The 26,597-nt window shown below is 39.1% G+C and overlaps 1 protein-coding gene across 1 annotated transcript in view; it reads left to right on the forward strand.

The window, feature by feature from the left end:
- Positions 1–26,597, forward strand: part of CNMD (chondromodulin) — a 288,554-nt gene that overhangs the window by 101,362 nt on the left and 160,595 nt on the right. The window contains exon 4 of the mRNA XM_044071687.1: positions 8,160–8,273. Coding sequence (XP_043927622.1) covers positions 8,160–8,273 — 114 coding nt within the window. The remainder of the gene's footprint in view (positions 1–8,159; positions 8,274–26,597) is intronic.

Genomic DNA, 26,597 nt, shown 5'->3' on the forward strand with positions numbered 1-26,597 from the left:
AAAAAACAAAAGAGGGGATAGGAGGGAGGGTAACCTGGACTGCAACAGTGAACACACTCGAACATCTACATTTATGGTAAGAGTACACAACTGTACTATGTCCTTCGTGGTTCACTGTTGCAGTCATCACTGTACGGTTGAGTCCCAAAGCTAAGAAAGGGTGGCTGGAGGAGAAACAAAGGAAACGGTCACAAAACCTTGCAAAACCGCAGAAGCAAAACCTGCCCTGGATTTAGAATAGAGAGGGAGGTTGTAATGCTTAGAAAAAGTATGTATAGAACTCCAAGTAGCAGCTTCCAAAATATCCTTAGTAGGAACCCCACAAAGAAAAGCTGCTGAAGTAGCAGTAGCCTGGGTAGAATGAGTCCTAACATTAACAGGAACTGGATTGCCATGATAAGAGTAACAGAACTTGATGCAATGGGCAATCCACTTGGAAATAGTTTGCTTAGTGATTGCTTTCCCCTGAACAGTAGGAGCATAAGCGACAAACTGATCAGATTTCCAGAATATCTTGGTCCTGTCCAGGTATAGACGAAGCTGTCTGTGCAAGTCTAGAGAGTGCAAAAGACTTTCTTCCTCACTTTGAGGATTAGGATAAAAGGTAGGCAAATGAATAGACTGATTCAAGGCCACTGCTGAAACCACCTTGGGTATAAACGTGGGATTAGTTCGTAGAGATACCCTGTCCTGATGAAAAATAAGGAAGGGTTCCACAGCCATGAGTGCTTGCAATTTCAAAATTCTTCTAGCAGAGGTAATAGCTAAAAGAAAAGCAGTTTTCCAAGACAAAAATTTTAAATCCGTGGAAGCCGCAGGTTCAAAAGGAGACAAAGTTAATTTCTCCAAAACATAGTTAAGATCCCAAGTGGGAAGAGGAGCCCTTATAGGGGGCTGAATATTCATAAGTTAGGTTCATAGGTTAGTACTAGGCTAACTGCCCTTGCGAGCCATTTTAAGCCTAGCCAGTTATCCCCTGTGAGATTCAAACCCTGTACCTTGTGTTTGTAAGGCAAACACCTTAACCATTAGGCCACCCTCCCAACCCTCCCAAAATCTTATGCGGGAAAATGGAAAAGATTTTGCTCCTGGAGTCAAGTCCAGGGTGGTGATTCTTCTGTTCCGAACATTCCTCTGATTTTACAGTAACTGACAGAGTTATTACATATTACATTCTTAGCCCCTCTAAGAAATTGTTTAAGTAATGGATGAGAAAAAAAATCAGAGGATCTGTATCGTAATGTGCAGAAATAGCAGAAGCATGAAGCTTAATAGACGAAAAAGATAGGCCCGTATGTAATAACTCTGTCAGATACTGTAAAATCAGAGGAATGTTCGGAACAGAAGAATCACCACCCTGGACTTGACTCCAGGAGCAAAATCTTTTCCATTTTCCCACATAGGATTTTCTAGTGCTGGGCCATCTAGCTTCAAGGATTACATCCAATACCTGTTTGGAAAGGGCAGAGGTGTTTACAGACCCTGGATCCGCCAGGCAGCTAGATGCAGAGTCTTGACATGACTGTGCAGTATCCGAACGCCCCGTTGAGACAGTAGATGAGGGATTTGAGGCAGAATCCAGGGAGGCTCCTGAACCAAGGTCATCAGAGTGGAATGCCAGAATTGCCGAGGCCAATTGGGAGCCAGTAGAATCATGTGTGGTCTGTCCTGTTTTATCTTCAGAAGTACCCGAGGCAGAAGAGGAAAGGGAGGAAAAGCATATACTGAGAGGTGTTTCCAACTGAATGAGAGGACATCCACTTTCCATGCTAGTTTGTGGTAGGTCCTTGTGCAGAATGTTGGAAGTTGATGATTCTGAGGGGATGCAAAGAGATCTATGTCTGGACATCCCCAAGCCTTTATAATCATCCTGAATATCCGAACATCCAACATCCATTCGTGTGGATCTGAAATGCATCTGCTCAAGGCATCTGCCAGAGTGTTGTCTTTCCCTGGCAGGAATTGCGCCTGTAAGTTGACACTGCAGGTCAGAGCAGTGTACCAGAGGTTTATGGCTAATCTGCACAGGGGGTAAGAGTGAGAGCCCCCCTGCTTGTTGATGTACCACATCACTGTAGTGTTGTCTGTCCATATCAACAATTGTCCTGGTAGAAGGTGGTCCCAGAAGGCTAACAGGGCATTCTGTACAGCTAGCATCTTCTTCAAATTTATGTGCAGGTGCGTTTGTTCCTTCATCCAAACACCCTGAAGACATCTCCCATGCATGTGGGCTCCCCAGGCATAATCTGAAGCATCCGTTCTCAGAACTTGGTCGGTTGGCGGAGGACAAAAAGGCTTCCCCTTGTTCTGTAGACAGGCTTCGGCCCACCAAAGAAACTCTTGCTGGAGACAAGGCAAAATCATGACCACTGTTTCCAAACTGTGGTAATGCTGAGACCATACACTCTTGAGGTACCACTGCAGTTTCCTCATATGCAGCCTTGCATATGGTATTAGCAGAATGCAGGAGGCCATGTAACCCAAAGCCTGCAGAATTTTTCTTGCAGTCAGCTGTTTCACTGAAGCCAGGCGTCAGAAAAAAGAAGCCAGTTGCACTTTTTTGTCTGGTGTCAAGGAAGCCATCTGGGTTGAAGTACTCAGAAGAGCACCCAGGAAAGTAATCCATTGTGTGGGTACCAGATTTGATTTCTTTAGATTCACTGTGAAACCGAGGCACAGAAGAAGAAGCTGCACAAAATCTAGATGCCGAAGTAGAGTGTCTTTGTCGTCCGCTTGAAGAAGACAGTCATCCAGATAAGGGTAAATTTGAATCCCTGTCTGTCTGCAAAACGCCATTACTGGTGCCAGGCACTTCGTAAAGACCCTGGGCACAGTAGATAAGCCAAAGGGCAACACAGAGAACTGGTAATGTTTCAAGCCTGCTTTGAAACACAGATGCCTTCTGCACTCTTGTCTTATAGAAATATGCAGGTAAGCGTCTTTTAAGTCCAAAATCACCATCCAAGAGTTCTTGCCCAACATAGGCAGCAGCTGCTGCAGAGTGAGCATCTTGAATTTTGGTATATCTAGGAAGGTGTTTAGTACAGAGTGGTCCAGGATTCATCTCCACAAATTTTCCTTCCTGAGAACCAGGAAAAGTCTGGAATAAAAACCTTGCTCTATTTCTAAATGTGGTACCAATTCTATGGCCCTCATAGCCAGGAGGGACTGAACCTGCCGTTGTGCCTCTGCCCACTGTTGATATGGCAGGTCTGGCCAACCATTCGGTTTTGGCATAGTGTGGAAATGAAATCTGTAACCTCTTGAGACTATGTCCAGAACCCATTTGTCCCGGGTTATGTGGCTCCAATTTTGATAAAAAAGAGAAATCCTTCCCCCCAAAGGAGCTTCCAGGAGAGGAGCCCCTGGAACCAGAAAGGGAGAGTCATAAAGACTGTTTTCGGTAGGGTTGAGACTTATCTTCACCTCCCTTGGGAGAATGGGTACTCCACTGCCTATTCCTAAAATGGGACTGTGACCGTCCCCTATCTCTGGAACACTTGAATCTGCCTCTCTGAGACCTGTCCGAGCCCGGAAAGGACCAAGGTTTAGTTGGCCAGTGTCTGCTAAATCTAGGAGGTTGCACTTGTAGAAAATCCTTAACTGTCTGCATAGATTTGGCTTTGTCTTCCATTTTCTTCAATACCTCTTCAGCTTTGGACCCAAACAGAACATCGTGCTGCAAAGGGGCATCCAAAAGTTTGGCTTTAATCTGATCCAGCAAGCTTTGATCTCTTAACCAAGCATGTCTTCTAATAACAGTGCCAGTTGTTGCAGCCCTACAAGAAGCTTCCAAAGAATCAAAACCACAATGCAGGGTATGTTTACCCACTTGTTCAACAGCATGCAATAAATCCTGTAACTCCTGATTATCTGCCCCAATAGACACAGCTGACATCTTTTGTTGAAATACAGACAAAAGGTATTGCTGATACTTCAGCATATGAAATTGACAGTTCAATAGACAATGTAGCAGAAGTATAAACCTTTTTACCCCATCTCTCCAAAGCCCTGGACTCTCGGTCAAAGGGAATAGAATTTTTAGCAGAGGCCGCTTTAATACCCTGAGGACCCCAAGAAATTGTTTCCGGATCAGGCGAAAGATTTTTAAAAAGAAATTTATGAGAATCTGGAATCCTGTAATACCTATCCAGTTTGGCTGGAGTAGGGGGAAAAGAATCGGGAGAGAGAGAAGCTTCTGAAAAAACATCATCAACAATGTCCAATACAGGGGGAATAGCCAGAGGCTTATGCTGTGGGAGAAGAAGAAAATCCCTAAGCCTTTTCTTGGATTCAGAGAATTCCTGCCCTTCCCAGTGAAAATGCACCCTCATGTCATGCAAAGTTACACCAAAAGAATAATCCTCAGGAGGAGAGGTGGAAGGAAAGGAATCTTCAGCATCAGAATCCTTGTAAAGAGGAAAAGCATAATCCTGCTCAAGGGAAGAAGCAGAAGAAACAGAAATTTGGTCTGAAGAATCATAATCGGACTGTAATCTAGGCTTCTTGTCAGGAGGGGGATGAGAACCCCTGATCATAATTAAGAGATCTTCAGCCATCCTAAGCATCTGCCTCTGAGGCCTAGGACCCTGATCAAAAGGTGCCTGTGCTATCCACTTCACTTTAGCTGGAGCCTTGACTTTGACTTAGCATGTAAACCTGAATCCACATTTACAGGAAGCTGTGAAGGCCTGAGAACTCCCTCAGAAGCCAGTACCTGCCTACCGGCTCTGGACCCAACTGAGGGAGCAGCATTCGAAGGTCCAGTCCCTGGCAATTCTGAAGACCCCATCAGCTCCACACTGGAGTTGGTACAGACAATTGGTTCAAAAGAGGCAGACGACAGGGGCTGCAAAGTCACCTCACTGACAACTGTCGAACCAGCAACTGGCAATAACTGAGTAACATCCTTTGCTGTGGACCTCGGAGGCCTGTCTGCATCCCTGCGCCTCTTACACACCCCAGAAGCTGGAAAAGAATCTGAAGACATGTTATAATTAAACCTTTTTCCAAAATAGTAAATGGCAAAGTTATATCTATGCCTAATAGTACACTGATTAAATCTAGCACAAAACACACAATTAGCAACGTCCTGGTCAGGAGCCAGGCAGGGAATACAGTAAGAGTGAAAATCCCTATGAGGTATTTGCTTCCCACAAGAAATACAATTATTAACTTTTTCTGACATCTGACTGGAGCAAGAAAAAGACCTCCCCAACGGGGTACTTATATGTAAAAAACGAAAATCCTGAGATTAGATCCAAAAACAAACAGGAACAGGCTGACCGGCATCAATGAACTGCAAAGGGCACCGCACGGCAAGAAAGACTGGGGAAATGGCATCAGCTGAGGTCTTTATACCTTCCGGCGCATTGATGTTAGGATAAATGCGACCTCAGCTGGTGCCCGGTCCAGACTTTGGGATTCTGGCCAATCGGAGACTGCTGCTGGCAGGAAGAACCCTACAGTGATGACTGCAACAGTGAACCACGAAGGACATCCAAGGATTCCATAAGCTGTTCCATGTACTAGACAAGAAAGAAGCCTGAACCCTGTTGAAAACTGCTGAAAGGAGTCAGTAGAAAGATAAGTTGTTGTTGACATGTACATAAGCATCAAAATCACCTATAATCACTTTAAAACACAACAGACACTCTGTAAACAGCAAACTAGTACAAAATCAGCACAATCTTTCCACAAAATGCCCCCTAAAACAGAATAAACAGCCCCTGTTACAAAGAGCTTGTCAGATGAGACAGCTCTGATAAAATAAAAATCTGGTATTTTTAAAGAGATCTCGTACAATTTTTAACAAAAAAATGAAATGAGTAGAAAGAACTTCAAAAAGAGACTTATCTGCCCAGAAATGGCAGACAGGATCTGACCGTCAATCCTCTGAATATAATGAGCTGTTACTGAATTTCTGTGCAAGTCATGGTATGTCCATAACAAACAGTCAGCTTCAAGGAGTGCAAGTGAGTATTTCAGATCAACAGGTTAAATACAACAAATAGTAAAAACAATAACAAATGCCATTTTCAAATATAAGCATGCTTATAAGTACACATGGCACTGTAAAACAGGGACAGGGTGCACTTGCAATTGGCACAAGATGAGGGTAAAAAGAAGAATTAAATGTGATAAAAATCTTTTCAGCAAAACAAGGAAAGTAGCTTTTTGCATTTCTTTTTTTGTCTGAAGTTATTGAGTGGGGTATTGTGTCAAATGCCTTGGCCAGGTAAGGAAGGCAGTGTGAATGATTTAGCCCTCATCCATTGCTTTGGCGACCCTCTCAAAGAAATCTACCAGGTTGAGTAGGCATGATCTGCCCTTGACAAAACCAAACTGGGTTGGGTCCAGTGTCTGGAGGTTTACTATATCTCTATTGATCATCTCCATGATAATTCTTTCCATGGCTTTACATATAAGACCAGTGAGACTTATGGGTCTGTAGTTTACAGAGTCTGTAGATGGCCCACCTTTGTGCAGAGGGATGACTGTTGCCTTTCTCCATTCATGAGGCACAAACCCTGTTTGGTGGCTACATTTAAATAGTAATTCCAAAGGTCCTGATAGGTCATGTGTTATGCTATTTAGAAGGCATCCTGGGATATTGTCTGGTTCCATTGATGCAGTGTTCTTGGTCTTAGAGAGAGCATTAAGGACCTGTTCCCTAGTGATAGTAGGGGGAGTTATATTTGATGATATTTCCTGAGGGAAGATTAAGGGGGAGAGAAGAGTTTGGAGCTGAATTTATCATCCAGGACGTTTGCTATATCTTCTGGCTCAGTATAGGTGGCTCCATTTATAATGAGCTCTGCACACAGTTGTGTATTGCCTTTGAGGTTGCAGAAACAGCTAAAGAATGCTTTGTGGTTGTCCTTGGCCTGGGAGGCCAAACCTACCTCAAATTTGGCTTTGGTAAACTTTATTTGTCCTCTGGGTTGTTTGTTTCATTTGCTTTCATCCTTCTGGGTGCTGCACACCCTAATCTTTACCATGATTTTCTTCCTGCTATTATACATCTGATTGATTTTGTGATTCCACAAGATTTTGATCCTCTTCAGGGAAAACTGGTTAGGTTTAAAATAGCCTTTAAGGGCAGTACTTACCTATGAAACTAATTCAGTAATATAAATTCCTGATGATTAATGAAGTTGCTAAAGCAGATGTGGAGAAATGTTTCAACCATGCCTCTCAGCTGCTCAGAATAGCCCTAATTTGCCTCATATATTTGCTCTGGCTTCCATAATTTTAAATTTAGATAGATAGATGGATAGATAGATAGACAGAGACACTAGGCTACAGATGACTTTCTCTGTCTCACCCACCCATTGCTAAGGCAGGTACTGCATGCCACCTTAGTTGGGTATGAGTGTTTCAGTTTACAATCACATTTTTGGACATCAATTACTCGAACTGGGATAGTCAAAATGCTGTTTTCCAGTTTTCGTAACGCTGATCCAAAAATGGTCTAGTCCATGTGCATTCGCTGTTGTGAGATCAACGTTCTGCTTGGAGATCGCACTACAGTGGAGATCAGGAAATGTACCCTTTTCCTCACTATAGTGCAATCTCGAAGCTTGTATATATAAGTAGCAGGGGGTGTGGGGGCACAGGGGGCATTGGTTGGAAATCACTGGACTGCAAGGTACACTGGGTAATGTCGACAATGTCGAATATGGATGTGTCAACATTACTATTTTCATCATTTTGCCTAGGCAATGTTTTTATTTTCAGTATTTTTTTAAGTCATCACTCGACCGAGTGATTTTCAGAAATACGATAGTAAACTAAGTTTTTCCTCTGCTTGACTAATGTTAAGTACCTAGACTCTATGAAAGTAGCTGGTTTCAACATGGTAATCAGTTATGCAGGACATGTTTTCAGTTTCCCAGCTAGCTATGCATTTTCTGGTTAGAGCATGTAATGCCAATCTGTTTTATCTGTTGCTGCTGCTGTGTAAAGTGTGCGTACCATCTGTAGCCAAGGTCATGCCTGGAAAGAACCATTTGTGATCCTGTGTACCTACTTAACTTAATAAAATTATGTTAGTGAAAACTGTATCTCTAGTAAGATTTCATACTTTGGCTGGTTACAGCACAAATGGAAGGCACAGCGTAGGTTTGCAAATAAACTAAAATTGTCTGTTTCTACAGGGGATAACAGGAATCCGCTTTGCTGGTGGAGAGAAATGCTACATTAAAGCACAGTCCAAGGCTCATCTCCCAGATATGGACAGTCTGAGTAAGGAAACAATGTCTTTTGACCTGGTATGTATTGAACATAAATGATGCATTAAAATAGACTACTGAGAAAACAGTGATAGCTTTACTGTATAAGCTGTTTCCTAAAATTGTTGCTGTTAGCTGTGTTCAGTCAGCCATAAATAAAATACGTTTTTTCATATAAACATGCAAGCATACAAGGATGTCACTGGAAAAGATCTAATTCATCATAATAAATGTAGTTTGGCAACCAACTCTGTATAAGCTGACACCAGACCTCTTAAGTGACACTATTTTAGAGAAATGTTCATATTTTCAGGCCTGATTTACCCCTGCACATGATGTTTCTATTTTTTGTTTTTTTGAGAACCAAGATGATGCTCCAATATTTGGAGATATGTCCCTATTTGCAGAACTGGTTTATCCCTTCACACAGTTTTCTGAATCCCCCCCCATTACACAAGCTCCGAAGCTGTCTAGTACACAGAAAATCACACTACATGGCCAACATACTAGTGGCATCAGTAGTTTAAATAAATGATACACATCTTATATATCCATTTTTCAGAAGCAAAAATAAAGTACCTTGTGTGGTAGAATTTTGCAATATAGTTCATTAAAGTCTACAGATGTTATACTGTTTTTTTGATAATGTACTCCTATTTTCCATTATTTTTGTCACTCTATTTTTTGAGCATGTTTCTCAATATAATCCCACTTTCCTAGTGGAAGTGGAAAGAGTTATGTGATATTTGGTATTCAAATTTTCTGATTAGATGTTGACATTTGCAAGTGGGATTTCCTACTTTTTGACTTTTTAAGGGCATTTGTTTCAGTTGCTTGTTGACAGTATAACTGATCTTTTCTCCACCTGATTCTGCATCTTTAAATCTCTCTGTAAATCTGCACTCCACATTTCCTCAAGAAGGGAATTCTAAGACCCCATTAAACTTTCCATAATGTAATATTTCTTAATGTTCTTTATAAATATTGTCCTATTTGCTTATTATACCTCTGACTTCCATCTGGCGAGTTAGCCTAGTGGTTAGATGTCCGGCTTTGCGTGCAGTAGTGCATGGTTCAAATACCAAGAAAGGCTATTCATCTTTGGATGGCACAGTGGTGCAGTGGTAGCATTGTCACCTCACAGCAAGAGGTTCTCTGGTTTGATTATTACCTGGGGTGCCTTCTGTGTGGAGTTTGCATGTTGTTCCTGTGGGTTTCCTCCCACATTACAAAGACATGCATCTGGAGCATGTCTCCCTGGGCCTCTGCTGAAAATTGGCTTTGCTCCAAGTCGGACTTTCCTGGTTAACAAATGATAAATAAATCATTCCCCTTCAGAGTTTTGCCACATTTCTGATGCGGTGCAGTTATATCTATTTTCCCATGTCCCCTTTAGTGTGCACATTTCTAGTGCAGTGAATATTTTCTCATACTCTCTGTCCACCTTGACTTTAACAACCATAACATCCTGTATTCTGTACTTCAAATTCACCCCATGTCCTTCCTTTCTTCCACGTCATCTAAACTTGAAAACAGTGTTTTATATTAGATTTATTAGTGTTCCATATAACAGGATACAATCAACATCTCTGAAGTCCACAGCCATTACAATGCACATGTAAATTTTGTTGACCTTTACAACATTGTTAGTAAGTAGTTCAGCAGTGAGTGATTATAACTGCCAGGCTGTGCTTTTCTAAGTGGCATTCCTCCAAACACGTCATCTCTTTACTGCTCCATCCAAGGTGCATAATCTAGCACTTTCTTGCATTGTGCTCCATACATACATAAATATACCCTAAAAGTTACAATAGTCACACTGGATTCTAAACCTGCCACTACTGGCCATTGTTTTCATGTTGGCACTGATACCAAATAAGCTGATTTCATTATTTAGCCCTAGAATGAGCTGTTAGAAATATGTTTGTTAGGAAAAGCTCCCCTCGCTAACTTACTAACTGTGAAACTGATTGCATTTGCCTTGCTCTAAAACAAATCATGTCTCACTGTTATTTTATAGTAGTGGTAAATTGAAAATATATGCCTGTCAGAATTTCAGAATAGAGAAAAATCAGTTCTAAATCCATTTTTGCAGGAGGGAGGGTAATTATACTTAACCTGAGATGCAGTGACTCAAGGGTAACAACAGACGGTGCAGAAAGTTTTGTTCTGTGCAGGGAATTGTTGTTGCAAAATTATTTTTAATCTGTTTCATACATGTTGCTTCAGAACTGCCAATTTTGGAATTTCTAATTTTGAAACTGTGTACCAAGTCTATTGAGAATATATTTTTAGATTACAAAACTATTTAGCTAATTTGCATACACAATGTTAGAGCTACCTATTACTTTGGCACTTAGATGACCATAGTTTCACCTCTGACCCTTAGATGTCTGAGTTATTTTGGGTACTGACATTTATTTCAAGTAATACATAAACAGAGAAGAGGAACTTCTTCAACTGTACATATGTTCTCAAGTGACCAAGGTGAAGATTTGCTGTCTGTAAAAACATACTACAAATGCTCTCTCTCTCTGCCTCTGTCTCTTTCTTTCTCTCCACCACTTTTCTGGTATATCCTTACATTTGCTGTCATGCTACCAATAACACAAGGAAGATCATCAATTTTATTAACAGAGTAATGTCTAATTTGGCAAATGATTGAGGTTGTTTATGAAGAACAAAAAATAAATAAATAAAAAGAAACAGCAAAATGTGATGAAAGGCAAACAGAGACAAACTGGTACTAATCAGAAGATACTCACATATGACTGCCATACCTATAGCCCAGCAAACACAAATGACATGGAAAAAGAAGTTTTAAAAGGATGATGTAACTCTATTCTAATATTAAATATGACATTTATGTGTACCTTTGAAAATATGGGTGGGCAGAATGGACTGATACCATGAGAACAGTCCCTGCCAAAAATGCACATGCTGAAAGGGTCAGTCCGCATATATGAGTTTTGCCCTTTAGCATACTGACTAGGGATACTGGTTGAAAGCCATCAATATAGTGTGCAACTCTGCCTTCAAGTGATATATCAGAACAGGGAAAGAGTTCCTCCTATCCTTCACAGAAAAATAACTAAATGCCTAATGTCTGATCAAATCTCAGCAAGTTTTCTTCTGCTTCATTTCATTTAATACTTGAATAGCCAGATGTTAGAAAACAGCACGAATACTCACAACTATGAATAAAAGCTGGGATCCAAATTTCCAACAAATTTACAAACTGTCTTTCAAACAAAACTGGGCAGAAACTGCTAACTCCTCTAACCAGGAAATGTGTATTTCCTGACATGCAATAAATTAAATGTGAATTTTCAATTAGTCAGAAATGTGCAGACAAATACAAGCCATCAGTATTAAAAGTGACACTTGCAAATAATCTCTTCTGAGCAGTGGGCATCTTAATTATTTTGTAGAATACGTGGATTAGTTTTAAAATTCTAATAAGCATATGTAGCAGCTAAGAGGACTTCGGAAGCAGATCCATCAGAAAAATGACTTGTTTCTGGAGAATTCTGGAAATCGAACCACTCTGTATCATGCTTCTTTATTGCTAGAATATCTTGGAATATCCAAAACAATTACTGAAAGAACATATAGCAATTTGGTTCTTAAGTCTCCAAATAATTTCTCTTAGATTTATCAGCAAAAGATAGCATATTGAAATGTGGGTCTCCTGGAATTAACTTCTGCAAACAGAAAATATTAGAGGCCACAGTATCTGCTTATTACCATTGTGTGTGGAGTCTGCAGTCCTCCCCACGGTTGGGTGGGCGTTCGAAAGACATGCGTAAATGGGTGTGCCTTCATTGAAAATTGGATGTCGAGCTGGCACCTTGGCGTTCGTGAAAATCTACTGCCAATCATTAGCGGACTGGAGTTCCGCTGTGGCGACCCCTATTTGGGAAAAGCCAAAAGACAACAACTAAAGGTAAATGTTAAAAATACATGTTTTTATTCCTCTCAAGGAAATTCAGCACTCATCCCTTTTCTTATTTCCAAAGACATAAAATACTAAAAATGTCTCAAAGACCAGTTCTCATTATTCACTCAAGAGATTCAGAACGTTTTAAAGCCTCTAAATCATTAAACCTAATAATACAGTTAGTACTGTGTTTGCTGAAAACAGACATTGTATTAGCACTATATCTGGTATAGGAACTGATTCAGACCAACATAGAATTTATAGAAAATACCTGATAAGGATACAAAATAAAATATAATAGAATAATACATACTCTATACTGCCTGCCAAAAATATAACATATTCCCTTATAGCAGTCATCAACTACTTTTTCAAAAGTTGCATTTGTTTATCTCATAGTTTGTAAATCACATTTCTGAGACATCTGCACTTTTATTCAAACCTAGACAGTCACACATGAAATCATGTTTCATGGCCTTATAAACTTAGAAAAGATTGCACCTAAGGTATCTATATTTTACAGAAAATAACTTTAGGTAGCTTAATCACCTGTCATATTCTAATTTCTTCCACAAACTTTATGAGTTTTGTAAGCTTTCAATAAACTACATTGGTCTTCCTTAATAAGTCCATTAGAAGTGATGTGTAAAAGTCCGTGCCAAATTCCAGTTTTGGTCTTATCAAGCTACAGAATATCAGTCCTTCTTGATTTATTATATCCTCCTTTGCATTTTTTTAACTTTTATTAGTCTTTTGCTAGGCTCTCATCAACCAGAATACCAAGGTCTTTATTTGTGTTAAAATACTTCCTTTTTCATGTCTGATAAACAATAGAGCTTGTCAGTTATAACTCTACCAAGTGAAATTAGTTTGGCCTTACCTTAATAATAATTTTGTTCAACTTCTCCAACTTATTTAGGTTGTCTAAGCAACCCCGCATATTGTTATGCTCTTCATACTAAAGTGGCATTTTTCAGCATTTTAATATTGGCACCTAAGTAATGTCAAGGTCCATCACATATAATTTGTACAAAAAAAAAAAACATTATTACTTATATACTTTTAAGAATTGTCTTTTTTATATTGAGCTGTCATAACTTGTATATCAATTAATTTTTTATGTTTCTTGGAGCTTTTCTCCCCGGGCCTCTACTGAAAATGGACATGTATCCAGCTAGACTAGACCGGTCAACAAATGTAAAATAAATAAATAAATAAAATATAAACCAGATAACACTGGTTCAAAAACTGATCCCCGAGGAACACCCTGACCACAGCCTATAAAGTTACCCACATGGCTGTCAAGTGCAGCTGACCAAGTCCTAAGTCTTAACCATTTGCCGATCCATTTTACCAATTGCAAGATAGACCTACTTTGATCATTTTATTCAAAACATTTGGTGTTCTATCTGGTCAGTTATTTTACTTTATGTTTGCAGATGAATGCAAGCTGGAGGCAATCACTGAATCTGCCAATGATGTAGATATCCTTCAGGAGAGTCTAGATCAGACAAATGATTGATGCCAGAACCGTGATCTAAAGCTAAATGTAAAAAAATGCATTATCATATCCCTTTCAGAAGTCAAATACCTCTGTAAATTACAACATCAATAGCATACCCCTAAGAGTGGACCCAGAGGTGAGAGATCTAGGTATACAAGTAGATAGTAGCTTTAACTTTGACTGCCATGTGTCCACAGTGGAGAGGAAGACCTTCTATGTGACACAACTTATAAGTAAAGGTATGGCATCCAGATCCAAGGAAATTATAGTCCTACTGTACTCAGCCCTCATTAGACCACTAATTGAGAACAATACACAACTTGGCTTGTACTGTATTAGGCACTTACAGCAGCTGGAGCAACCTCAGAGGCTCCTCACAAACAAAATACAGGATGTAAACACATCCTATGCAGCTAGACTAAAATCCCTATTCCATCTCCTACCAATTATTAAGGGGTGACCTATGCCTGACCTACAAGATGCTCACAAATCCAGCCCTGACGGAGCTGCTACACATCCACAGGTCAAACAGCATGTAGGGATCTAAACTATGTCAGCTACTCAAACAAAACACGCTGGAGAGACAGTTATGTGTCTCAGAGATTGCCCCCTCTTTGAAACAGGTTTCCTGTTCACATTAAGCAGAGCCCTTCTCTGGCCCTCTTCAAATGCAATTTGGATCAATGGATGGGGAATCACAAATTCATACCTGGAGTAGTGCCTATGTCTCTTATGGACAGGGGCAATCTGTAAGATACTCGATGCATAGGCACAAATCCATGCCATCTTCCTGACCCTAAGGGCCATATAGTGGGTTAAATCAGGTTATATTGGCTAGGCTTATAAGGGCTGTTAAGCTGTTAGCCCAGAAATCGTGTATGAATCTATGAATAACATGTCATCCATGAAAGGCTCATCCAGACTCTGCTACACTTTGCTGTAAAGGAAAGGTTAGTTTGCTTTTATTTTTTGTATTTTGTATTACTTTATTGCCTTTCTATATTTTGAATACTGTGGTTTGTTTTCTTTACCTTGTGTTTTTCTTGCATTCTGCTTTAACAGCATATTAAAACTTCAAAAGAGACCACAGCTCTCTCTCTCTTCTGAGTCTGGCAGAAATTAGAACTGAGTCAGGCAGAAATTAGAACTGATCAATTAAGGACCCATTCATAAGATAAAAGAGGTCACTTAAAGTTAATCATTTGTTAACTGAGGGGGTGGAGCTAGGAACTAAACTTTCTATTTAGGGGGTAAAATAAAACATTTCAGAGCTTTACCAAAAAGGCTCATCCAGACTCTGCTACACTTTACTGTGAAGGAAAGGTTAGTTTGCTTTTATTTTTTGTATTTTGTATTACTTTATTGCCTTTCTATATTTTAAGTACTGTGATTTGTTTTCTTTACCTTGTGTTTTACTTGCATTCTGCTTTAACAGCATATTAAAACTTCAAAAGAGACCACAGCTCTCTCTCTCTCTTTTGAGTCAGGCAGAAATTAGAACTGAGTCATCTAGAAATTAGAACTGATCAATTAAGGACTCATTCATAAGATAGAAGAGGTCACTTAAGGTTAATCATTTGTTAACTGAGGGGTGGAGCTAGGAACTAAACCTTCTATTTAAGGGGTAAAATAAAACATTTCAGAGCTTTACCAGAAAGGCTCATCCAGACTCTGCTACACTTTGCTGTGAAGGAAAGGTTAGTTTGCTTTTATTTTTTGTATTTTGTATTATTTTACTCCCTTTCTATATTTTGAATACTGTGGTTTGTTTTTTTTACCTTGTGTTTTACTTGCATTCTGCTTTAACAGCATATTAAAACTTGAAAAGAGACCACAGCTCTCTCTCTCTCTTCTGAGTCAGGCAGAAATTAGAACTGAGTCAGGCAGAAATTAGAACTGATCAATTACGGACTCATTCATAAGTTAGAAGAGGTCACTTAAGGTTAATCATTTGTTAACTGAGGGGGTGGAACTAGGAACTAAACCTTCTATTTAAGGGGTAAAATAAAACATTTCAGAGCTTTACCAGAAAGGCTCATCCAGACTCTGCTACACTGTGCTGTAAAGGAAAGGTTAGTTTGCTTTTATGTTTTGCATTTTGTATTACTTTATTGCCTTTCTATATTTTGAATACTGTGGTTTGTTTTCTATACCTTGTGTTTTACTTGCATTCTGCTTTAACAGCATATTAAAACTTCGAAAGAGACCACAGCTCTCTCTCTTCTGAGTCAGGCAGAAATTAGAACTGATCAATTAAGGACTCATTCATAAGATAGAAGAGGTCACTTAAGGTTAATCATTTGTTAACTGAGGGGGTGGAGCTAGGAACTAAACCTTCTATTTAAGGGGTAAAATAAAACATTTCAGAGCTTTACCAGAAAGGCTCATCCAGACTCCGCTACACTTTGCTGTGAGGGAAAGGTTAGTTTGCTTTTATTTTTTTGTATTTTGTATTACTTTATTGCCGTTCTATATTTTGAATACTGTGGTTTGTTTTCTTTACCTTGTGTTTTACTTGCATTCTGCTTTAACAGCATATTAAAACTTCAAAAGAGACCACAGCTCTCTCTCTTCTGAGTCAGGCAGAATTTTTTTCCTGCCCTTCCACCCAGTTATAGTTGTCTTGTTAACTACCACTGTCTTTCTAGTTGCCTGCCTCTTATGTTAATCTGACCATATATCTCATTTCCTCTCTACTTTCACTGGCTTGTGTGAGTAATCACAAAATCATCATTTTTGAAATCCCACCCCTTCAACTATTTAAATTTATTGGCCATCCTACTGTATTCCATAGTACCAGAATACAAAAGTGACTGCCCCTTTCAACCCATCTTGCTGTTTTAAAAATAGTAACTCTCCACTAAACCTTAACTTTTTAAACAGATAAAACTTAAGTTACCTACTTTCACATCTAACTTCTCTAGTGCACACTGCAGTGTGCATTTTTTTTTCATCTTACCTTTAAGCATCCCTGTGACTAGCACTTTCTCTAATACCTGATGGAAAGCACTAGGAAGCCTTAAACTGATACAAGCACTCAACTCTCCTTGTTAATAAGGAGAAATTAATAGTAGGCACTAAACAGCCTATAATTGCAAAGTACCTTGCTAAGGTAAGGGAGAACAGCTCCTGTACTTTACAAAAAAATAAAGCACCAAACCAGACATGTCCAGTGGTCAGCTTCCGGTGATTTCTCCTGTCCACCTGGTGAATCTGGGCATGCTGGGGCAATGCAGCAATTGCCTCATGTACACAGACAACCCCCTCCTCCTACCATCCAACACTACAAACTGTGAGAGATGCACTTACATAGCCAAAATGGAAGCAAAGCTCTCTCCACCCAAGATTGTGCTAGACAGTCAAGAGGAGAAGGTTAACATCCACACTACACCTCACGCAACACATAGCCCTTCTAAACTCACACCACCAACACCCACATATAACAACTCTAAATCCATATATGCAGAGGCCCTTAAATGTAACCTGCCCAAGCAACAAGGACCTCTGGAGCTGAAACGCAAACAAACACAAATCACGACCAAAGTGTCACATAGTTCACAACACCAGTGTGCCACCCAGCAACAGCCCCTAAGGCAAGACAATATACCTAACACTTTAGTCATAGGTGACTCTATAGTCCGGCACACTGATGTCCCTCTCACCAGGTTGAACAAGGAGAAAATTACAGTCAGCTGCCTGTCAGGTGCCAGGATCCACCACATAACGCATGCACTCAAGTCACTCCACAACAAGTACAAATATGACTCTGTCATTGTCCATGTTAGAGTGAATGACTTGAGACATACCTGCCTGGACTACATAAAAAGAGACATGGAAGAGATCTCGGATCATGTGGCCCAGACAGGTATGACCCTAGCCCTGAGTAGCATCCTGCCTTTGCCCAGAATGATACCACAATATAAGGACAAAATGATTGACTTCAACAATTGGCTAAGCTTCTGGTGTCATTCAAAGGGGATCCAGTATCTGTCTGCCTGGGACGACATGATTGACAGACCACGATGCTTTGCCAGAGTTGGTGTGCACCTATCACCCCTGGGATTCAGGTTACTGGCAAAGGCTCTTGCCACCCCTATAATGCCTTTTTTAGGCAAAGTTCAAAGGACAAAACCACCACCATAACAGGTACAAGCATGCAAAATCTGAAGGTAATGCTACTCAATGCTAGAAGTCTAAACCTCAAAATGCACTCTCTCGAGGCACTCCTAAAAATGGAGAACATCAATATCTGTGCAGTAACTGAGACCTGGTTCAAGGCTCCAGAGAGCACCCCTGCAATACCAGGCTACAACTCTTACCACACTTTTCAGCCACCAAACCAGGACCGAAACACTAATGGTGGAAGAGTGTCAGTATTCACCAAGGATATTCACACCACCAGGCTAGTTGCCCAACACAATGCGTCTGAAATTCTCCAGGTGCAACTAACACTAGGTAAGACTGCAATCCAAATTGTAGCTTGCTACAGATCCCCCACCATACCTCAAGATTCTCACTACACCTTTATAAACATACTGGAAAATATTAAGATAGAACCAAACACCCTAATACTGGGTGATTTTAACTACCCTGCCATTAACTGGGAAAACTACTCATGTACCAACACCTTTGCCCAACGGTTCTTGGAATTCATAAATTCCAATGCCCTGGATCAACTAATCTAGAGTCCCACCAGGGGCTCCAATATCCTAGACCTGGTCATTACCAACATGGTAAATCGATGCTCCACACCTATGGTCACCCCCTCGTTAGTCATGTCTGACCATAAGCTAATCACCCTTAACATCCACATCCCTCCCCGACCCCCCAGTAAGGAAACCTCCATAAAATACTTCTCCAAAGCCAACTTCATGCTACTCAAGTCAGAAGTGACAAACTTCATGACACCCATGCAGACGGGAACTAAAAGTTCAACCTCTGAATCCTACACTAAGGCACTGTACGAGCACATCCACTCATGCATGAATCGTGCCATCCCAAATAAAACCAAGATGCTTTCATCCAAAAAAAGGAAGCCAATCTGGTGGTCCCCTGCCATAAACAAACTTTACAACAAAAGGAAGAAACTGTTGCAGAAAAGAAGAAAATCCCAGGATGCAAAAAACTCCCTTACCAGCCTCAGTAAGAAACTGAGATCCCTCATAAAATCCTCCAAAGCTAGTTACGAAAATAAAATTGCCAAAGATTCCAAAGACAACCACAAGGCATTCTATAACTATGTCAAGAATCTAAATGGCAATGCCCAGAGCTGCTCTGAGCTAAAACAGAATGGCATTAAATATACTGATCCCAAGGATATTGCCAATATCCTGGCAGATCGATTCAGTGCCAACTTCACCCCCCTCTCATCCCCTAAATGGCCATCTCAATACTGGAAGATTGCCAAATTCCGGTAATAACGGCCATACAGGTAAAAAATGCACTCTCCAAAGCTATGAATACAGCATCCATGGGACCAGATGACATCCCGGGCTGTGTACTACATGAACTACAATATGAACTGGCACCTCACCTAAGTCTCATGTTTAATCATAGCCTCAGCTCAGCCCACTGAGTGATGCAGAGCTACAGTTATCCCACTCCACAAGGGGGGATCCACCTTGGATCCCAGAAACTACCGTCCCATCAGTCTGACTAGCCTTATCTGCAAGGCCATGGAACGTATTATCATGGAACTTATAAACAAAGACATTGGCAACCTTCAAACACTGGACCCCACCCAGTTTGGGTTTGTGAAGGGCCAATCTTGTCTCCTGAACCTGATTGACTTCTTCAAAACAGTCTCCAGAGCCATGGACAAGGGTAAGGTGGTCCACACAGCCTATCTAGACCTTGCTAAGGCCTTTGACACCATCCTCTACTCTGGAATCATAGATAAACTTACCAAGCTGGACATTAATCCCTACGTCACCCAAAGGGTTGCTAACTGGCTTACTGATAGAACCCACACTGTAAAAGTAGCCGACTCCAAATGCAGCTCCAGACAAGTGACAAGTGGATTTCCTCAGGGTTCAGTCCTGGGACTGCTCTTGTTTGGCATCTGCTTCTCTGAAGTACAGGCCAACACTAAGGCACTCTGGCTAACAAAGTTCGCAGATGACTGCAAACTGGGAGCCATTATTGAATTCCCAAATGATGTGGATACTCTACAAAAGTGCCTTACAGAAACAGATGCTTGGTGACAGAGCCATGGGCTCAAGCTCAATGCCAAGAAATGTATAGTTATCCCCTTTGGGAAAAAACATGTATCCATGAATTACCATATAGGTGGCAGTACACTAAACACTGAAAGTGTGATAAGAGACTTAGGGACACAGGTGGACAGTGGTCTCACCTTCGATAACCCCATCGCCACAACAGTCAGGAAATCCTTCTATGTGGCACACCTCATCACTAAGGGCTTTTCATCCAGAAAAAAGGAGGTCATTGTCCCACTGTACTCATCCCTCATTAGACCCATTATAGAATACAACACCCCATTTGGTATGTACCTCTCAAGACATCTACAACAACTGGAAATGCTGCAGAAATACCTCATTAAAAGAATCACAGGCCTAAATCTGATGCCCTACGCTGACCCCTTAAAAAACTCCAGCTATACTCTGTCACATATCGTCTGCTCTGAGGCGATCTCTGCTTAACATACAAGGCCATGTCAAACCTAGAGCTGCTGGACATGCTACACTTAAAGAAATCCCAATCCCTCAGAGCCACATGCTCCAGGGATCTAAACCTTGTCATCACAATAAACAAAACATGCTGGAGGGATAGGTTCCTGACCCAGAGACTCCCCAGACTCTGGAATAGATTGCCCATACATGTCAAGCAGAGTGCCTCTTTGGCCCTCTTCAAAAGGAACCTTGACGATTGGATGGAAGAAAGGAAATTCACCCTGGGGATCACGTCAGTCACCCTGCTAGACAGGGGTCCAGGGAAGTAAATAGTGTTTGAAGAAATAGCCAGGGAATTGTTCTGGCTAGGCTTGTATAGGCCCTAGGGCTGATAGCCTAGTACCAACCTATAAAGGTCCATATTATACTACATCAGTTTTTGTGATAGGTATGATTGTAAATGTTATATTGTCCTAAACGACTAAACTCTTCCAACAGTCTGTAAAGTGCTAACTTGTCAATGGTTTTCCTGTATTAGGCAGAAGACTAATTGAATTGTAGCAGTACATACTATTGAGAAACTCCTTATTTTCATCATTGGGCTTTGCTAATGTTGCTCTCTAGCCATTAAGGATTTCTACTTCTCAGCAGCTTATTTCAAAAATCAGCTTCAAGAAGGTAGCTCACTGTTCTCTCAGGGTATTCAAATCTTTATTAGAAAGCAATTCAGGTCCTAATACATTTTTATAACTAAGCTTATTTGGACTCTTATTAGGATCAGGTCCCAAACAGGATCAAGTAAAGAGCTCTATAGGTAGAAAAAACCTCTACCAATAAAGTAATCACTGAGTGCCATTTTAAAAGCACTTAAGCCATTTGATAACTTAACAGTAATTGGTATCCTATTTCATTATCTTACTACTCTAATATTGATGTAATTATTCTTTAAACTTGTATCACATCCTTCAATTTGCATTACCAAATTATTGCTCCTAGTACCCCTTGAGCAATTCATTACCTCCATACCCAAGATGTTTTTTAGATTTTATTCTTTCACAATCTTACATGGTCATATCAAGTCTCCTGACAATTTTCTGTACCCTACAGAATATGGTTTTAGTTCAGATGACATTTGTATGTATTTTCTTTTACTGAATGGATCATTTTGGTGTAGCACTTCTGAATATTTTCCCCTCTTATCAATATCAGCTATAACTAGTAGACAAAATGTCAGACTGCACTCCAACAAAGGTCTTTTTTTCTTATAGAAGGGTAGCAATATTTTTGCATTTCTTAATGAAATTGTCCTAAACATTTGCCTTATAGTATAATAATATTTCCTTTACTTCAAGTTAATATGAAATTTGAAGTTAAACTTGTTTGATACTAGTATATCTAAGTATTTATATTCTTTCTTTTCTGTTTAAATGTGTCCGTTAACTGTATATGGATAATGTTTATTTTTGGACTGTATATATAATATTGCACATTTATGTGTTGAAACTTATTATTTTCCTCAACCCAGCAAAACAGCTTATTTAAATATATTTGAAGTAATTTGTGTTCGTCAGGTATTCTATCTATACTTCCAATTTTTGAATCATCATCAGTTATCTGACCCAGCCCTTTTCTTCTGTGGGCATAGTATTCATAAATGTTTTGAACATCACAGGAAAATCAGCAGTCAGAGTGGAAAATCTTCAGGACTTTCTTACCAACTATATAAGAAGTATCATAATTAACCTGAACTAACCAGAAAAGTATAACTCAACACATCATGGGTAGATGGAGTGTGAGTGCAGTGAGGAATTCAAATATCTACTACTATTGGCAAGTGTAGCTTACTCGACTGTACTATGTTCATCATTCCCACTGAAGTAGCCTAAGGGTAGTATACCATAGCTTATTCAACTAGGAAGGGAATCCAGCAAACCCTAGAGAATGGTCTTAGCGATGTCAGTCCTGTTTCTAAATAAATAAATCTAAATAAATAAATTAAGAATCCAGTATGTAATTGCTTGTAGAAGAATATGCAGAGGACTATGTCATAAAGGAATACAAGACTCAGCAGAAGGATAGCTGGCTCAACCAGCTCCCTGTGACAGTGAAGTGAAGAGCGAATAAAAAAAGACTTCTGCAAAAACTCCATTTAGCCATTAGGTTGGCTTCCTGCAGAAAGTAACCAGTCTGCACCCCAGCTCTTCTTTTCTGCATTCTGCACCTGACCCTCCTTCCTCTCATTTAATAAAAAAAAAAATAATATATATATATATATATATATATATATATATATATATATATATTTTTTTTTTTTTTTTTTAAACTGTAGCAAACTGTTTGCTACAGATGTAGAAAGCAATTGCTACAATTTATACCTTGCACAGAGCACTACAGCACTCAGGTTTCAGTTAAAAAAAGTTTTTTTTTTTTTTTTTAAGCTGTAGTGAACTGCTTGCAACGGTATAACAATCAGTTGTTATACTTTAGACCACAAAGGGAGTGCTCAAATTTGACTGTAAATACAATATATTGTATAGCCGTGGTACCAGAAAACATTAAATTTCAGCAGTTCTCAGCTCCAGTGTGTGGTTGTTCTTTATCTTATAATTACAATAATACAATATGCCTGTGTGTATTAAAGAGTGATTGGGATTAGCCGATCATACCCCCCCAGTACTTTGTGCTCTGGGTAGTTGCCCCTTCCACCTCACCTGAGCTACACTACTGAAACCCATGAACAATGTGCCTTATTACTACCTGGAAATGGCTCATCATGGTTGACATAACAAAAGGTGAAGGCCAGGAACTACCCGCGAAAAATGTCTATATGACACAGGTTATCCTTTTTTAGTACCAAACACATGAAATACACAGTTGATTGGCTTTTCTAAAGGACTTGGTTCTATTAAGATAGTCCAAGAAAAATCTGTAGGCACCAAAATGAAGCAGAAACTAATAACCACAAAAAATACTTCAGAAATGATTCACAGAAGGTTTCCAAACCAACACAACTACATACATTTTACAAAACACAGAATTTATTGAGCACTTTCATCTTCATTAAAGACTTCATCAGAATGATTCAGTACACCAAAAAGTCCATTTTTAAATCTCACTATCAGGAAATGCAAGTAAATTTGATTACATCACTTCCTATTTAAATTGTCAATCTCAATAAAACAAATTTTCTCAGACTCATCAGCTTGTTAAAGTAACAACACACTCCAAATAAAATGAATACTTATATATTGTTTTCTAAAATTAGGGCGGCCACGGTGGTGCCGCAGTTAGCATTGCCACCTCACAGCAAGAGGTCCTCCAGTTCAATCCTCAGCAGGGGTGCCTTCTGTGCGGAGTCTGCATATCCTCCCTGTGGTCGTGTGGGTTTCCTCCGGGTGCTCCGGTTTCCTCCCACATCCCAAAGACATGCTGTAGGTGGATTGGACACTCTAAATTGGCCCTAGGTGTGAGTGTGTGCCTTCTGTAGAAGGTTGGGCGCCGGGCTGGCAACTCAACACTGTAAAACTCCACTGCCAATCATGAGCGGACAGGTGATCCGCTGTGGCGACCCCTAACCGGGAAAAGCCGAAAGAAGAAGATTGTTTTCTAAAATTAAACTTGTTACATTTTAAAAGCTTTTGGTAAAATATGTAAAATGCATCATTTATTTTATTGACAATGTTCCTGTTATCAACTTGTGAATCATGGTATTGTTTTTTATTATAAAAAAAACTTTACTGGGCAAAAATGTTGTTGTTTTAGCTTGGCTGCATGCATTTTCAAAACTGGACATAGTGACAGCTATCCATTATGTCCTGGGTGTAGACTGGCAATAAGGCATAACTACCATATTAATTCCCACTATTCGAGTAAAGTCCCCCATTGTTCACGCCTAGGATTTGGTTCTACTTGTTCTAATACCCTGAACAGGAATGCACCTTTCTTACATGTTTTTAAATGCTAATATAGTGCATTTGTTTCCACTTGCTTAGTTATCTTGTAATAATGCTCATAAACCCTTGCTTTTAAGGCTCACTGTGTCTTCCCATCATAAAATAAGAAACACATTACAATAGGCAAGGTAAATGACACCTTTTGAGAAACAAAGTATTTATTAACAGCAATAGGAATTTTAATAGTAGGCTGCATAATATTGGCCCATACCACTTTTGTAAGGGGTCTATATCACACAGTCAAAGTCTTATAACTTCGAACATGTAATGTTCGAACCATTATGTTTGAATTAAAAAACTCTTGACTATGGATAAAAAAAAAACAAAACAACGGAAAACAAAATAAATCATTTTAAGGAGGGGGGCAAGCCCCCCTGCACCCCCACTACTTAAATATACCAACTCCGAGATCGCACCCCATTGAACAAAATGGAAACCTCCGCTTATGGAGATTTCCATTGAAACGCTCAAACGTTTACAAATTCGAACTTATGGTCTCAGCCATATGAGGTTTGAACTTGTAAAAGTTCGATTACATGATAGGAACCCTTTGTAAGTACCTACTTTATCTTACCTAAGTCTTAGTCTTTCTCTATCAACAGTTGTCAAGAAGGTTTTTAATGTTATATCCCCTTTTATAACTATATAAGAGGGGTTTGTAAAATTGCTTGACTATTGGGCAACCTTGAAAAACTGTCCCAATATTTTTAAATACGTTTCTGTATTACCACCATATCATGATTGTATTTCAATGTCAATGATCTCATGTAATTTGATTCTGTTTCATTCATAAGGCATTTATCATATTTTAAGTTGATACAATTTTCACCCCTCCATTTTGTACCTAGAAGGGCAGTAAATCTGATACCCCACCCTTCTTGTATTTCTTTTTTCATGTTGGTAGCTAGCTGTTAGGGGTATCCTCTTTCAAAAACAACTTAGCCACACATTTTAGTTCCTTTACCAAATCACCATAATTGGATGTCATACAGGTAACCCGCATTACCTGACCCTTTACTATTCCTTATTTCTGATGAAGGGGATGGTTGCTATTAAAAATAGTTATGAATTGGTAAAATGTTCTTCCCTGTACAAAGGCAATTTTAAATTGTTGACCCTAGAACATTGGTCAACTTGACATCCAAATAATGTACTTCTTGTAATGTAACACTATGAGTAAACTTAAATATTTGGTAGTAGCATTGACACGTTGAATAAATTCATCCAATTCAGCTCTAGTGCCTTTCTATAATACAATAACATCATCCAAAAATGAAAACACAGCACCATATTTGTATAAAAAGGGGAATTAAACACAAAACACTTTTCCCAGTGTAGTAAAATTAGGTTTGCAAAGGAGGGGGGGCACAGGCCGTTACCATAGCAACCCCCTTATTTGCTTATGATATTCCCCTTCAAAGTACACACAGTTATCGTCCAAAACAAGTTCCAAACATCGACCAAAAACAGTAGTTCCACACAATAGAGCTGAATAAAATACTTGATTTACTGTGGTAAGAGCTTTCACGGACAATGATCCGCTTCATCAGACCAAACAGCATAGCTTCTTAAACACCTGTTTAGTTAATTCAAAAACATGTGACAAATCTAGCAACTCATGTCTAATGCCTTAAAGATACCACAAGATTAAAAACATTACTATGGATCAATTGCATCTCTATAAATAACAAAATGCCCAAAAATGTATGAGGAGTGTATGTAAAAAATATAATAAAAAAGTATATACATATATGTATGTATAAAAATATGTATGTATACATATAAATATAAATAGATAAATTCATGAAACATGTTCAATGTTTGAAAATATATGAAAGAAACATATATATATATATATATATATATATGTATATATATATATATATATATATATATATTCTTTATGTTCATCTATTGTTATCTTTACAGACAACTATTAACTTAAAACTGTTTTATATTACTTAATGTTTAAGTGGTCTGGCTGTAAGACCACTTAAACATTAAGTAATATAAAACAGTTTTAAGTTAATAGTTGTCAGTAAAGATAACAATAGATGAACATAAAGAATAAATAAATATATATATGTTTCTTTTATATATTTTCATACATTGCACATGTTTCATGAATTGATGTATCTATATTTATATGTATACATACATATTTTTATACATACACACACACACACACACACACACACACACACACATATATATATATATATATATATATATATATATATATATACTTTTTTATTATATTTTTTATATACACTCCTCATACATTTTTGAGCATTTTGTTATTTATAGAGATACAATTGATCCATAGTAATGTTT

The sequence above is a fragment of the Protopterus annectens genome, chromosome 5.part0 (genome assembly GCF_019279795.1).
Source record: "Protopterus annectens isolate FY-2018-M chromosome 5.part0, PAN1.0, whole genome shotgun sequence".
NCBI lineage: Eukaryota > Metazoa > Chordata > Ceratodontiformes > Protopteridae > Protopterus > Protopterus annectens.